The sequence below is a fragment of the Solanum dulcamara genome, chromosome 7 (assembly GCF_947179165.1).
Source record: "Solanum dulcamara chromosome 7, daSolDulc1.2, whole genome shotgun sequence".
Lineage (NCBI taxonomy): Eukaryota > Viridiplantae > Streptophyta > Magnoliopsida > Solanales > Solanaceae > Solanum > Solanum dulcamara.
In genome coordinates this window covers 8,663,964-8,678,816 of record NC_077243.1, presented here as the reverse complement: position 1 = coordinate 8,678,816, position 14,853 = coordinate 8,663,964, and the positions used below count along the sequence as shown (strand labels likewise).

General features: G+C 30.4%; 2 protein-coding genes across 2 annotated transcripts; both read right to left on the bottom strand.

Annotated features, from left to right (window-relative positions):
- Positions 1 to 632: 632 nt before the first annotated feature.
- LOC129896203 (formin-like protein 4) lies at positions 633 to 3,498 on the bottom strand. The gene is made up of 2 exons (XM_055972058.1): positions 2,294 to 3,498; positions 633 to 2,197 (listed from the first exon to the last, which is right to left on the bottom strand). Exons 1-2 carry the CDS (start codon positions 3,211 to 3,213, stop codon positions 925 to 927), a joined length of 2,193 nt encoding a protein of 730 aa, XP_055828033.1. The 5' UTR covers positions 3,214 to 3,498; the 3' UTR covers positions 633 to 924.
- A 2,645-nt stretch (positions 3,499 to 6,143) lies between these two features.
- Positions 6,144 to 8,607, bottom strand: LOC129896204 (two-component response regulator ARR15-like). Its single transcript, XM_055972059.1, has 5 exons — positions 8,147 to 8,607; positions 7,962 to 8,038; positions 7,533 to 7,610; positions 7,349 to 7,419; positions 6,144 to 6,693 (listed from the first exon to the last, which is right to left on the bottom strand). Exons 1-5 carry the CDS (start codon positions 8,241 to 8,243, stop codon positions 6,435 to 6,437), a joined length of 582 nt encoding a protein of 193 aa, XP_055828034.1. The 5' UTR covers positions 8,244 to 8,607; the 3' UTR covers positions 6,144 to 6,434.
- Between the last annotated feature and the right edge of the window lie 6,246 nt (positions 8,608 to 14,853).

Genomic DNA, 14,853 nt, shown 5'->3' with positions numbered 1-14,853 from the left:
GTTGAAGAAAATCATTGCAAAAAACACTTTTAAACAAGCTCGGAGTGGTAGTCAGCCACTAGCTTCGAGTGTACTGGATGATATGTAGGATATGCATAACTTTGATGTTTGACTCGTATATTTTTATGTTTTATACGTTTTTCCAGATTTTTGCTGGAGAACCCGTTGTGCCTGGGTTAGTTAACAAGTAGAAGGGATAGAAGGAACTAAAAAGTTACTGGAAGTGACTAATGAGATTACAATAATTGAAGAATCTGCAGTATGCCTTCAGTTTAAGTTTTGTGCTTTGGAAAAGTTTAAACCTTTTTCAGGTTCTCTATTCCAAAATTTCTAATGTATTTTTCAAATCATTTCTTCACTTCTTATATGCTCTATCTTCCACTGATGATCTGATCCAGTATCCATAGTGACCTTTAAGTTCCAATCATTATTCATATGACTTTTGGGGTGTGTTCGATATGAAGAAAAATGTTTTGTTGAAAAATGTTTTCTAGGAAAATAAGCAGGTTCCTTACTTTTATTGGGGAAGTCATTGCACTCATTCTTAAGGAGGTTGTTTTTCTATAGAAAATATTTGACCAACCGAACATGGGAAAATTGGAAAAAAAATTCTCCAAACACACCCTTGATGAAGTCTGAAATTATAGTCTTCTTCAGTGTCCCTGAAGCTCTAGAGTCATTCCTCAACTTGAGAAGATTCATTATAGAGAACATTGCTCTTTACCTGATCCTAATCCCTGAACAACATATGGTATGAAGTGCCTCTACCTGCCTGAAGTAAGATAGTTTATTCTCTTTCTGGGAAGGAGGGTGGTAAACCAGTATATTAATCTGATATTTCAAATATGAAGAATGCCAAGTTTAGTAATAGTTTTTGGCAATCTACTCTACTTTAAGTGAAGTTATAAGAGTAATGAAATTCCATCAGAAATCATTCTCAGATTCACTACTTACTATTTCTGGTGTAAAGTATGTTTTCAAGTTATGGAACCTCACAGGAGTTCTTGGTCTTGGTGATCGGGGTGGTGATGACTCTACGGTTGATGCATTCTTCTTCTGTACTTTCTTTGTGATATCAACACACACTTTGTCAACAATGTCGAGAAAGTCTTTCACAATTGCAAACAGCTGAAGTGACTGTGTGCTTTTGTCCGTCGAAGATCCTGCTTGGTAATACTCTGTTGTTCTCTTCACAAGTTCTATGACTCTTATTTGTTCTTCTCTGATCACCTTGAGTTCCTCTTCACATTCCTCTAGAAACCCTTTAGTCTCTTTTACGAATTGATCCCTTTCAGCATTTCCACAACACGTTATGAGCTGCTGAACGTCATTTACCTGTGTTGTAAGAGTGGAACATGCATTGATGAAATTATTGTAGTCTATGGTAGCTGCTTTCCTTACATTAGAGAATTCGGAACTTAATCCTTGCAATACTGGTAAACCTAGTGTTAGGTGCTCTGTATCTTTCTCTACTTTTTCCGTCTTTCTATCAGAATCATCCTTGTGACCTTTATTGATAAGACAACGTTTACCTTCAGAACGGATGACTTGTTCGACAACAAAATGAAGCAGAGTAGTCTTTCCATCGTTGCTTTTCACATATGATAGTTTTTGTAAAGCACTAAGGTTGAATCCCTGAGCATTTCCTCTAGCCGTTCCTGCATTCATCCGATTGCCAGCCCTAAGAATCGCTTCCAGAAGTCTTAAGAAAATTCTACTTGTCCTCAATTCCTTACAACCCAGCTCAATTGTTTGCAGATTCTCCTTGAGGTTAAGAATTTCTGGATCATAGCTTGATCTGAAAAGCATCGCATTGAAGCGTTTAAATGCAGAAGGAACAGCTTTCAGCATTTGGTAGAGGAAAGACTCCGCATCAGCAAGTTTTCTCGTGTTACCATCAAATTGAAGGATTTTTGACGTTTCTTCTTCAGTTGGGCAAATCTTGGTTAGTTTTTCAAGAGTATCAACACTGAGTCCTTGGCCCTCCATCAGGGCATCAAGGATTTCTTTGCGAGAGACTGAAAGAGACTTTAGCACAATTGCTGTGTTCTGTGACTTCCTAGGATCGAGAATAAACATTTGAGTAGGTCGAACCAACTTAGAAGTGCTTGAGCTTGTTGCCGCGCTATTTCCTTCAGGGGTTCTCTTGGAAGTGACATTGTATCCAAACAGAACTTCCATAAGGTCATCTTCAAATCTGACATGTGCATACAAATGCAATTTATTAGTTGGACTCAAAATAAGCACTAACTGCACTAAAGGGACGCGATTTTACGTGCCAAGGTGCACTTACCGGAAAGATCCATTGTTGATTTCATCCCAGACCATAGAATGATCAGCATTAGCAACGACTTTATCCCAGTGCAGTGGCCTCAATTTGACTTGAATTTCACTGTTTTCTTTTGACTTTTCTCCATTTTGAGCTTCTGCTTTATCTTGCCTGCTCCCTTTCCCTCTTGGTGCAATAGGTGGTTTTATCGATGAACTTAAACCACCCCCCTTTGGTGGGGGTGGTGGAGACGGTTTTATCTTTACTGCATTAGGTGGTGTTGGTGCTTTGGCAATCCTCTTCATTGGAAGGGGAGGCGGAGGAGGTGGTGGAGCTGGTGGAGGTATCGGTGGCTGAGGCGGATTTTGACTTGAGACAACTGCTAGTTGAGGCGGAATGATTTCCTTCTGTTGAAACTGTAATGAGGTTGATGGTTTTTGTGAAGAAGATCTGCTTGCTGCAAAGAGTGAGTTAATTGTTTGTTGTGATGCAGTAACTGCCTCTTTATTCTCATAGCTACTACCTACATTGCTACAATTTTGCAGTAAAGGCATTTCTTGAATGTGATCGCTTGAAACTGGTTGCTCTCGTCCGCTGTCAATCCTCTTCTCTTCCTCCTCATCCATATGATTCACCCAAATCTTAGAAAAACAACTTCCTAGTTGGCTACCTTCAAATCTTCTCAAATATATAACATCGAGCCCGTTTTCATCAACTATCAGCCCTTTTAAAGCCCCACTTTGCTGGAATTCTTGATGAGGCACTTCTCGACGAAAACTTGAATTCAACTTGTTTTTCTTCCATCGACGAATTACGTAGTATCTGTAGAAGAAATAAAATAGTATGCCAGCAACTACCAAAGTAGATAGAGCTGCAGCTATAACAGCTTTCAGAACTACCTGATTCTGAGATGAATGTGTTGGAGGTGGCCCTGGTGAATTCATTTCAGCCAAAAAGTGAGTAGATAAAACTAATCAGTGAAAGAACTACTACATATGATCAATCTAGCTGCTGTTGCAGACTTTGATAGAGGAAAAAAGGAGAAAAGAACTGTTGGAATGAATTCTTGGTTGGACCATTGTCTGATCAGAGTGAAGGAAAGGCTCTGTTTTTGTTTTGTATTTTACAATGACATATTCATTTTGTTATCATCTTTGGCTGCTTGACAGTTTCAAAGTAGGTTGTTGCTGTTGGTTGGCTGTTTTAAAATCTTGGAGGTCCTTAGGAAGAAATGACCTTATTGTTGTTGTCTAGATGCCAAGATGTCAAAATGGGCTATAGTAATAAATAGACGAATAATTGACTCACCCAAAAGTTATTTGAGGTGAAATGGGATGGATTAAAATGGGCAAGTAATTGACCATCCAAAGCTGAAATGGGTTTGAGTCTAAATAAGCTAAACAATGAATCATGATTCAATTCGTTCAACTCTTACCAAATTTTAGTTTCTTTCTTTGTTTTCTTGACATTTGCTCAATTAGCTAACAAAATTTTTCCCCTTTTATTATAGTTTCATAAAATATATCAAATAAAAAGAAAGTGTTTTGAAAGCATTTTGACAAGGTTTCTCATGGATATTAGCCCAATTCTTATACGAACTGAATTGGGTTGATCAAAACGAATTGAGTCAATAAATAAACTGAGTCATTAACCCGCCAAATTTAGGTGGATTGAACAAGTCATTATTTTTTTGACACCTCTACCTGGAAGTAGTCTAAAAATCAAGAAAACCTGGTTATTTTTAGTTGAACTATGAGTTTTGGCAACTTTGAAATTTTTATATTTTTGTGTTGTAGTCAGACGGTTGGTATACGAAAAGTTTTACTCGGTCCTATACTCATTTAATTATTGTAAAAAAACAAAAAAAGGGACATCTGTTGTCTCTGTGGTAATTCTATTTTCTAGAGCTACATTTCAACAAACAAATAGTAGATGATGATGTTATTTTTTTATAGGAAAATGTCGTTTTCTCTTTGTTTTATCCAATTAGTTGTCATCATCGTATAATTTTGACAACAATCGGATTTCAAATTGAGAACTATTTCCAGAGAATTCATCCAATTTAGAGGCAGTTAATTGTCAGCAGGCAATGACAAGTGACAACAATGTTTTTGACCTTTTAATATGTAAAAAAATTGTAAAGTATTTCTTTAGTTATTTGTTAGGCAGATTAAGTTTTTTTTCCATTTCTTCTTATGGAACAATAATTTCTAACCACTTTTTGTAGGCGTTTCATTAATTTGGCATAAAAGTTGGCATGACCATGCCATATTTGTAGACACTAGTCAATTTCAAAATTTTGGATCTAAATATTCCTCCAGCATTGCAGATGAAAGAGGAAAGTTACGTTACACTTCATTAAATACTCAATTTATTATTTTCAAAAAAGAATTAGTATTTTCTCTGATTCAATTTGTTTATCTACTTTCTCATTAGTTTATTTCAAAAAGAGCATATCTTTTTTTTTAATAACTCCTTAATTTCAATTTTTCATGTAGCGTATTTGAGACCACAACACTAAAGTGCATTTGGTACATTTAATATATCTTTAATTTAAGACGACAAAATTTAAATATCTTTTTTTACTTTTTTTATAACTTCATATCAAATTAAAACATAACAAATAAATTGAAATGAAGGTGTATATTTTTCAAAATATTTCAAATTAGATTCAAGGATCCATATTAAACAGGCTAACATTTTCGATAAGAGTAACAACTTAGTACAATCTTTTAATGGAAAATATTCAAAAAATGTCTCTAACATATTCAAAATGACTTACATTTACCCTTCATTCACTCACTTATTAGATCCAAATTACTCAACTTTAATTTTCAGCTTAAAAATGTCTCTTCTTTCACCTATTATATACCCCAATTGTCCTTTACGGTTAAAAAAAATATTGCTGTATTTAATGAGATTATGAGATGATATATGCAAAATTTTAATCAAATATGTGGTTCTGATTTATTGGTTCGTGTGGAGGGAGAGAGAAAGAGAGAAATAATTCTTATTAATTGGTAATAATTGTATTTTTTTAGGGGGTTAGAGGTAATAATTGTATTATCGAGTTAATAATCCATAGGACCACACTTTTTCTTAACTAAATTTTAATGCTATTTAGACCAGTAGATGTGCAGCTCCGTTGTTCAGCCGAACACCGCTAAATCCTTATATTACGATTATTATTTTTTTTCGTCTCCTTTTATTTTCCTAGTTCATTAATTATTACCTAAAGGACTGCAGTTTTTATAGTACTAATTTTTTTGGCCCATTTTTAGTAATTGATTGTAAAATGTATCAAATTTACTTGACTTTCGAAAAATGAAACGTGAGTATATAACAAGTGTTTGGCGACGTTTAAAAAAGTAAAGAAATTTTTTTAATCTTATGATCTAAAATTAAAAATGTCAAATATACTAAAATACATTTTAATCTTGTCATCTTAAATATATCAAATGAAAAATTAAAATTAAAAACTTACCGGAAAAAAAAATCTCTACGAATTAAAAAGAAAAATAGGTGAAAAAAATTGAAACAGTGAAACTAATATTTTTATTTAAGTTTTTCCTATTCAAAAAATCCCCCTACCAAGAAGCTTCTATCCTTTGATCATTTTGCCTATAGTAGAAGAAAGCCAAAGTCAACACAAAACGTAAGCCGGAAAGAAAGTTGAAATTACTCCCTCATACCATTTCTTTTTAGTTGTGACGATAAAATTTGCATAATTCTTAAAAAAAATTTTACTCCCTCTATTTACTTGCTTTTTTATTCTAGAATAACTAATGTTAAAAATAAAGTTAAAAATATATATTTAATAGACTGGCTAAAACGAAACAAAATGCGCACACACAAAAGTTGACAACGTACAAGATTTGGTTGCTAAGAAGGCATTTGTCATAGAGTTTAAATGTCAATATTCCAGTTCGATACAAAAGAAACAAGAAATCATTTGGATTTCCAACCTATTTCCACAGAGCTCATTTCTCTTTTCAAAAAGGGTCCAAAATGGTGAACTAAACATGTACAACTGTAAGGGTATACACAGAAAAGAAAGCTCACAAGGTGTCAAAAGATGATGCTAGCGAAATGGTGACAACAACAACTAGCTCAATTACACACAAGCAAAAAATTATGCTCTGTCATATCTTCAATATATCCTGTGTTATCCAATCTTGGATTGCTTTGACATAGGCTGTTGAGATTCCGATGATACTGAAGATTCTGGTGATGATTCTATGTCATGGGCTGTAACTAAAGAAGATGGCATTGGTTGTGTCCTTGAATCATCATCTTGAAATTTTCGCTTTCTAGAACATACTTCTTTGATCATCTTCCCTCTCAGTATGAAGTCTCTGAGACGTTTAACATCGGATAGCTTAACAGGCTTCAGGAGAAATTCTTCAGCACCTTCCTCTAAACATCTAGAAAGGCAACATCTACTCAATTAGATGGTCCAAATTAACAACTTGGGAACCAAAAGTACTTCAAAAAGGAATGATTGTGCTATCTTTAAATCCACTAACTACGAGATATATACCGAAAACCAACAGTTCTCTTCAACTAAAAGAGAACCTAAATTTTTATATTTTACCATTTCAAAGAAGATAATACATGATCAACAGGCAAATACATACTACTACTTAGGAAGAAACATATGGTTCCTTCGGAAATTAGATAGTTACTAGCTGATAAAGATGTGTTTGCTCCACAAGTAATTTTCCGAATTCAATTCAATCAAAGTCCTCAATTTTAGAGAGTTTATTTAGATAGAGTACAGCATTTCCAAATTCTCTTAAGAGGCAAATATAGATTGAGGAAATATAGTTAATGGGATTAGTACAAGTCTAATACAAAACACACGGGTAAAATATTCTACATGTTTACATATCGATCAAGCAGAAAGCAACGAGTTTAGTTGAACCCATTAAACCTGTTTTAGATCTGCCTATGGCAAAAAGATTTTATAATGTTATGGAGTGTAACATATTGCTTGTACCTATTTGATGCAGCATTGTATGTATTAAACAAAACCAATACAAATGAACAAAACAATCGAATGGTCAAAAGAGGATATACCTATCAATGCGAGCTAAAATCTTCTCAGATGACATAATAACAACAGGGATCTTACTCAACACCGATGATTCCTGCTCAACAAGAAGGAAGGCATCATTCACCATTAATGATGTCAATACACAACACGATATAGGCCAAAAGAGACATGAATTGAAACAAAACAAATCACATCCTCAAAACTAACCTTGATTTTTTTGAGAAGTTCATATCCAGTCATCCCAGGCATAGAATAGTCTGTCAGTATCAGATTTACCTTCAAACCCTGAAACCAGAAAAAAATCCCAAATTACTTTACAAAAGACTCTCACTAATGTAAAATCCCAATTAAAGTAAAAAGAACCCCCCTCCCCTCCACACACACACACACCTAGAGCTGCCATCAAAATGAATCACCAAAAAAGGAAAAAGGAATTTCTCGCTAATCAAGATTTTGATGACACATTTTCATCACAGGTAATAAATAGAAACCAAAATCTATCTAACATTAAGTGATAATGAAATAAGATCTCTTTTACCCCTAAAACTTTACAAGATTCTGAAAATGCAAACAGCTAGCTCTACCAAGGTCTCATTTTTAACCAAAAAAAAAAAACAGAAACTTGTTACTACTTACATCGATCCCCATAGCACTCTTCTCTCCATCCAACCCCAAATATTGCAATGCCCTCGTTCCACTTTCCACTGCTGTAACTGCAAATGCAAAAATTACCCCATTACAAGACATTTCAACAAACACCTAGTAAACAAAAACAGAGGCTATTTCAATTTTCAACTGTCAGAAAAGAAAAAAGAAGCAACCTTTACAGCAAGAAATCTTCAACAGCCGCTCAATAACCTTCCGATCGACATGGCTATCATCTACAGCAAGAACATGCAACTCTTGTGCCATTTCCATTACTTGTATTACCCAAAATACCAAAATGAGTCCTTTGTATCTATGTTTCCAAATGGGTCTCTGTGTTTCTGTTTCAAGAAATGTGCTAGACACCACCAAGAAAATAGAGTAGAAGTAAAGCGAATATATACAAAAGGGGAAATACTAAAAGGGAATAAAGGAGGTTTCTATTTGGTGGGTTGGGGGTCATGTGGCGATAGCAGATATAGTAAAGGAAGAAATCTACTTTAGGGACTGAAGAAGGGATACTGAAAGATCTTAGCAAATCTACATCGCATTATCCCACTTGTCCCCCTATGTATCTGACGCTATTATTATTAAATTCGATTGAGATTTGGGTTTTGCTTTTACTCCTCAGACAAAATATACTGTTTAACGTATTTTGTATGATGTAGAGTCCGTTTGGATGGACTTTAAGTTGGCCAAAATTAATTTAAAGTCTTTTTTTAGTTTTTGGACGTATTTGTCTAATGTCAATTTTAAGCCATAAAGTTCTTAAAGTCAGTCAAAAATGAAAAGTTACGATTTCTAAATTTTTTTTCTAAATGCTTAAAGTCATTTTTTTGATCATAGAAATTACTTTTATATCTCTTATATTTTAACTAAATTTTCAAATTACCCTTTTTATTCTTTTAACCCTAAAATTCACATCATTTTCCTCATTTAAGCACTTTTATCCAAACACCCAACTGCTTATTTATAAAAATAACTTTCAGCACTTCAAAATTCTAAAAGCAATTCATACATAAAAATTACTTTTTTTAAGTTCATCCAAACGTGCTCTATCTTTTCTTCTTAATTCTCGTGTGTCAGCAAAATAGGTAAAATTATATGAATTGAATGAGATTTCAGCTTCAACAATAGTCTCCTTCCTATATCACAGACAAGTTCAAACTTTAGCATTTTCATTGCCGCTCTTATCATGTCAAAGAAAAACATACGTAGAATAATGTATCATGTTTTAAAAAGAATATTATAATTTTTTAATAAAATAATTTGATTTTAAAAAATTGTTTTTACTTTTCTAAAAAATAATAAATAGTCACATAGAGGATCAAGAACTATTTTAGATCACAAATTATTTTTAAAAAAATATATTATAAATTTAAAATATCATATAAATTGAGACGAAATACTCAAATTTCTGATGGCTAATGTTGGGAGTGTCGTGCTTGTTAGTGGGGCCAGGTGCTATCAACACTGTTTGTGGTCACTAACTTTGACCCATGTGTTGTCACTTCCTTTGACCCTCTTTATATTTTCTTCTTCTCAATAAAAAAGTAGTAGAGTTCAGTAAATTTTGAGCCAGGTTAATATATTTTTATGTTTTACTTGGAGTTTTAGTATAGAATTTGTTTTGAGCTCAAATAATCCAAAATTAAATCGAAATTTTTTATATATGAAACTTCTGATATATTGTTTCATGACGGATAGGATGAGATCCATAGAATGTAGTGTAATTTAACTAAATTCAATAGTTTTTGTAATATATATGTATAAAATTTATGAAATATATATAAATATTTAATTGTAAATCTAATTATTATTGTATATTAATTTAAAAGTATTATGGGATCTCAGAGGTGAAAAAGTTAAGTGATTTCGCATTATTTGTACTGTTGGATAATAGTGTAATATTAGATTGTGATTTTAAATTGAGGGGTCGTTTGATTGGGATTATGTTATCATAGATTAATTATTACGGAATAACTTATCATTATGTATATGAAATAACTTATCTCATCACTAAAATATATATGATGAAATAAATAATCTAAAAACTGTGTAATACCTCCAATCAAACACACGGTGTAAGGTTGCAAAAATTATGAATTTGGTATTTTTCAACTTTTTATTTGGAAACATCAGAAATAAAAAGTATGAAGCGAGAAGGATGAATTTAAGTACGTAAATGCTATACTAAATGATTATTTATTTTTCTATTAAAAAAATAGTTGAGTCAAATGTGATTACTCTTGATCTTAATTAATTCTGCAAATTGGAAGAAGGGTTGGAATTTAGAAAGGTGAAAGCGTGTAATGCATGAAACGGCAAAAAGGTGGACTAGGGGAAAAACGTATCTAAAACCTAACGTTTGTATTAAAGGACGTTAATTAATTTATATAAGTCGATTGACGTTATATATTAATATATGTTATATTATCAATTTATTATGTTTAGTGATAAATATATGCATATTAAAGACACATATTATGTATTTACAATTAATTTAGTTAGCTCCCATCTGATCTAAATTCTGAAGTTTAAATTGAGATTTTAAATTTGATATTTTTAGAATTGTGTTTAGACATAGTGCATTTTTATTTGAAAATATTTAAAGATTGAATTTTCAGAATCTTACTCAAATTTTATGGCTAAATATGTCAAAATTTTGGCTATCTCCCACTTGTATGTTTGTGTTTAGGTGTTTTCCTATTGGATGGTGGTCCATTTGCTATTTTTTAGCATCTTAAAAATTGATATGGCACAGGCATACAGTGATAAAATTTAACACCATGAATTTAATGATAATTTAACAAACAAAAGCCCACCAAATCAGAGGGAAGATACTCAGATTTTGTCAAAGCTCCTACACAAGCCTAGTAGTACTAATTTATATTAATTGTACTAATGGAGAATTATTAACGGTTTGAAACTACTTGGTGTTCGCTGTGCTCAAATGAATCATTAAAAATTATTAGCCTTTTTTTTTTGCCAAAGGAAAGAAGACAGAGAGAATCGAATCACGATTTTTTTTTCTACAGGAATCTAAAATTCTAAATAGTTTAATTGAATTTAATTTGAAATGTAGAAAAATAGGAAGTTAACTTAACTATACCAACGTGGGAAAAAAAATGTTGATACCATTATCTTCCCAAAATAGACTTCCAAATTTAATCCGGCTTAATACAAAATCAGTATATTTGTAAAACTATACTTGCTTAATTATTCTACTCGCTCAATATACAATTATTTTATTAGAGTTTGTAAGAGGATTAAATGATATTTTTAGAAATAGTGATTTGTGAATCTGGGATTACGGACTAGTTTGCCATTTTCTGAGGAAAAAAAGAAGTATTCATGAAATAAATATCGGTGTTAATATGTAAATATATATCCCACTATTTTTTACACATTTAAGTGATACTTATTACATAATTTTTGCTACTTATAATTCACAAATAACCCTTGTTTTTTTTGTCTGGGGGGAATTCAGCGTGATTTATGCCCCAATATTACTACTGTCTTTAATACTTAATTCACAAATGGTTGAATAAAAGTCAAAGTCAAAGTGTTTATGAGTATTGACAAATAGGCGGCGTCCAAAAGGAGTAAAGGCGCCTCCAGTATTTTGGACCAAGTCTCTGTTTACGGCCAAAATCTTCAAAATTGATTTAACAGTCACTTCCAATCTTCTCTTTTCCCAAGAAATCTCATATCTACTTAAAATATTTACTACTATTCGATACGTTCCAAGAAACACATCGAATTTCACTTAAGACAGCATCGTAATTGTAATCGTAATCGTAATCGTTTTAAATTTTAATTTAGTTGGATTCTCACATCTTTTTACTAAGCATCTATATATAATTTTTTCATACGTTTAAACTATTTCAAATTTATTTTTTAACTTGTGCATAATTTTACCTTTCCTAATATGACCACGTATTCATTTATACATCCATCTTATGATATGTTGTCAAAAAAATATATTTTATTAATGAAGAGAAGATTATTTGGTAGCCGCATATAAAACAAATTATTCATATATTAATTTTCATATAACTTATACAATATTTGATAGATAGATAGAAAATAAGTTATTTATGTATAAAATTAATACAATACTTGGTTGACAATTTTAAAACTCGAATATCTAATACATGTATAAGTTACTAGAGAATCTACGTATTACTTTATATAAAATAAAAAATAAAATAATTAATACATAAATAAATAATATATACGTAAAATAATATTCCCTCCGTTCTTTTTTACTTATCAAATTTTGACTTGGTTCACTTATTAAGAAAAAAATAATTGGTATGGTAAGTTTACTATTTTACCCCTATTAATTGAGAGAGTTTTAAAAATATTTATTCACTATATTTTTCAAAAACATTAACTCAATATTAATAAATTAAGGGTATAATAAAAAAAATGTTCTTTCTTAATTTATCAAAATTGATAATTAAAAAATATTAAATTAAAAAATATTTAACAACTAAATAGAAACGAATGGAGTATATAGATTCATTAACAATCAATTTCTACGTTATTAATATTTACATAATTTTATTTTTTTTTAAAGTAGAAAATGAGCTCCAAACAGCAGGGAGAGATACGATGGGAGTGGATTGGACAGCGAAACAAAATCTTTTTGATGTTCCATCAAATCTATTAAACAGAAAAGGGGCCTTTTTTCCAATTAAGTAAACTTTGGATTCTATTTCTTGAGATTCGCCTGAAAATCGCGGAATCCCAAGTAAATCACTTTGCACGTTTCGTACTCCCAAACTAATCACCTTTTACACCTAATTATTCCTTTTATCTTAATTTATATGACATATTTTGATATCGCATGAAGTTCTAATAATTTATTTATATAATTATGAATTATTTTATTAAAAATAAATAATAATTATATATTAAATTATTTTTAAACGGATTAAAAAGAAAAATATACGACATAAATTAAGATAGAGGTAAAAAAGGAGGAAAGGAACAGTAATTTGTGCAAATTTACAAGCCAAGATTATGAAACTATGAAATTAGGAAGCTAACTGAAAACTTTTTCAACTAGCCATCCATATTTTTTTTTTAATTTATATTTTACAATTTTTCGTAAGCTAACTTAATTACTCTTAGTGGGAGTAATACTATTCTCTATATTGTAATGTCCATAAAGTACCATAACTTTTAATTACATTGCTTCAGTAAATTTTCCAAGAACAATGAGTTTGTAAAGTATTTTAATTTGATTTTTCTTGATATATGTCGGGGTAAAAACTAAAATATATAATTCAGTGAGATTGAAAAAAAAAATCTAAGTATTCATTTTAGGTTGGTCTCAAAAAACTGAAGAGTTGAATAAGACTAAATAACTATAAGATAGCTAATAAATCTATATATCCATATAAAAGTAGATATTAGAAAAGTAATATGACATCGCACTTTGAAAAGAATCTTATATATTTATCTTTTTTCTCATTTTTTTTGTTGCAATTTTCATTATATTTCTATTTATTTCTTTATTTTTATTATTTTACCTAAAGAATTGTTAATTACTACTCCCTCTATTTATTTCTATTCTTAATTGTAAAAATTTAAATGCCTTAAAATTTACTACTCCATTTATTTCTATTCTTTATTGTAAATTTTAAAAGCCTCAATATTTACTATTTCAACTTTTCATTTACTATTATATATATATATATATATATATATATATATATATATATATATATATTGGATTTTTTATTTTAAAATTTTGGTTAATTTTTTCTCTCCAATTCATTAATTCTCATAATACTAAAATTAACATTCATATTTAGATAATTAGCATTTGCTAATACATATTGTGAATGGAGTAACTCTTCTTTTTATTAGGCCACAATAATTGTGAAATGTGATTAATTAGTCTTAACATTACATTTTTCATCTTCCCTCCCATCATTCACCCACTTCAATATAATTGTCATTCCATTAGAAACCCCAATCTCCAAAGTTATCAGAAAATAAGATCCTTATTTATTACTCTTAGTATTGATTTTTTTGTTAGTGAATGATTCTGGTCAATCTATGATCATGAGCAAGTTATTAATTTTTTTTAATTATATTTTAATAATAGCACAATGTTTAGGGTGTGAAAGAAGTATTTTTTAAGCAAGACTTATGAAAAAAATTACATTGATATCTATATGACTAAAATGAAATATTAGTTCCTCTCACACAAAAAGACATATTAACAGTTTCATAAAAATATACAAACAAGTTTCAGTAGATCAATCTAACAAGGAATAACATGATGTTGTTATGTCAGAAATAAATGATTTAAAATTAATTTCAACTTTATAGAGAAAAAATCAATTTTAGAAAAGAAGAGTTGCCACTTAATTTTTAAAAAAAATTAAGAAAACTTAATTTAAAATATACTAATAGATTTAACTCTTAAAAATTCAGAGAAAAAGGTACGAGGTTTTATTTCCACTTTCAGAAGGTGTTAAGCATTTAAATTGGCCGCTAAGGTACGGTTATCCGACGATTTGAAAAATTATTTCACTATCTTTTGAAAATATTAATTTAAAAGGACACAAAAACTTTAAAAAAAAAATAGAAAAATGATCAAATTTAAACATTTGAAAATAATATATATGTGTATAAAAAAAAGTAAAAAGTTTATCAAATGATTAAGTAAATGTCGAAAATCATTTAAAGAGTAAATTAACATGATTTGGTTTATCTTTAGGGAAATCTACTTAAGTTAAAATAAATTAAAATTAATATCTAAGCAAGCATAAATAATATATGTAAATAAATTGTTACAACTCGAATCAATATAAGGCAGACTTTATTGATAACGGGCATCTCCCATAGATGCTTTGGTACT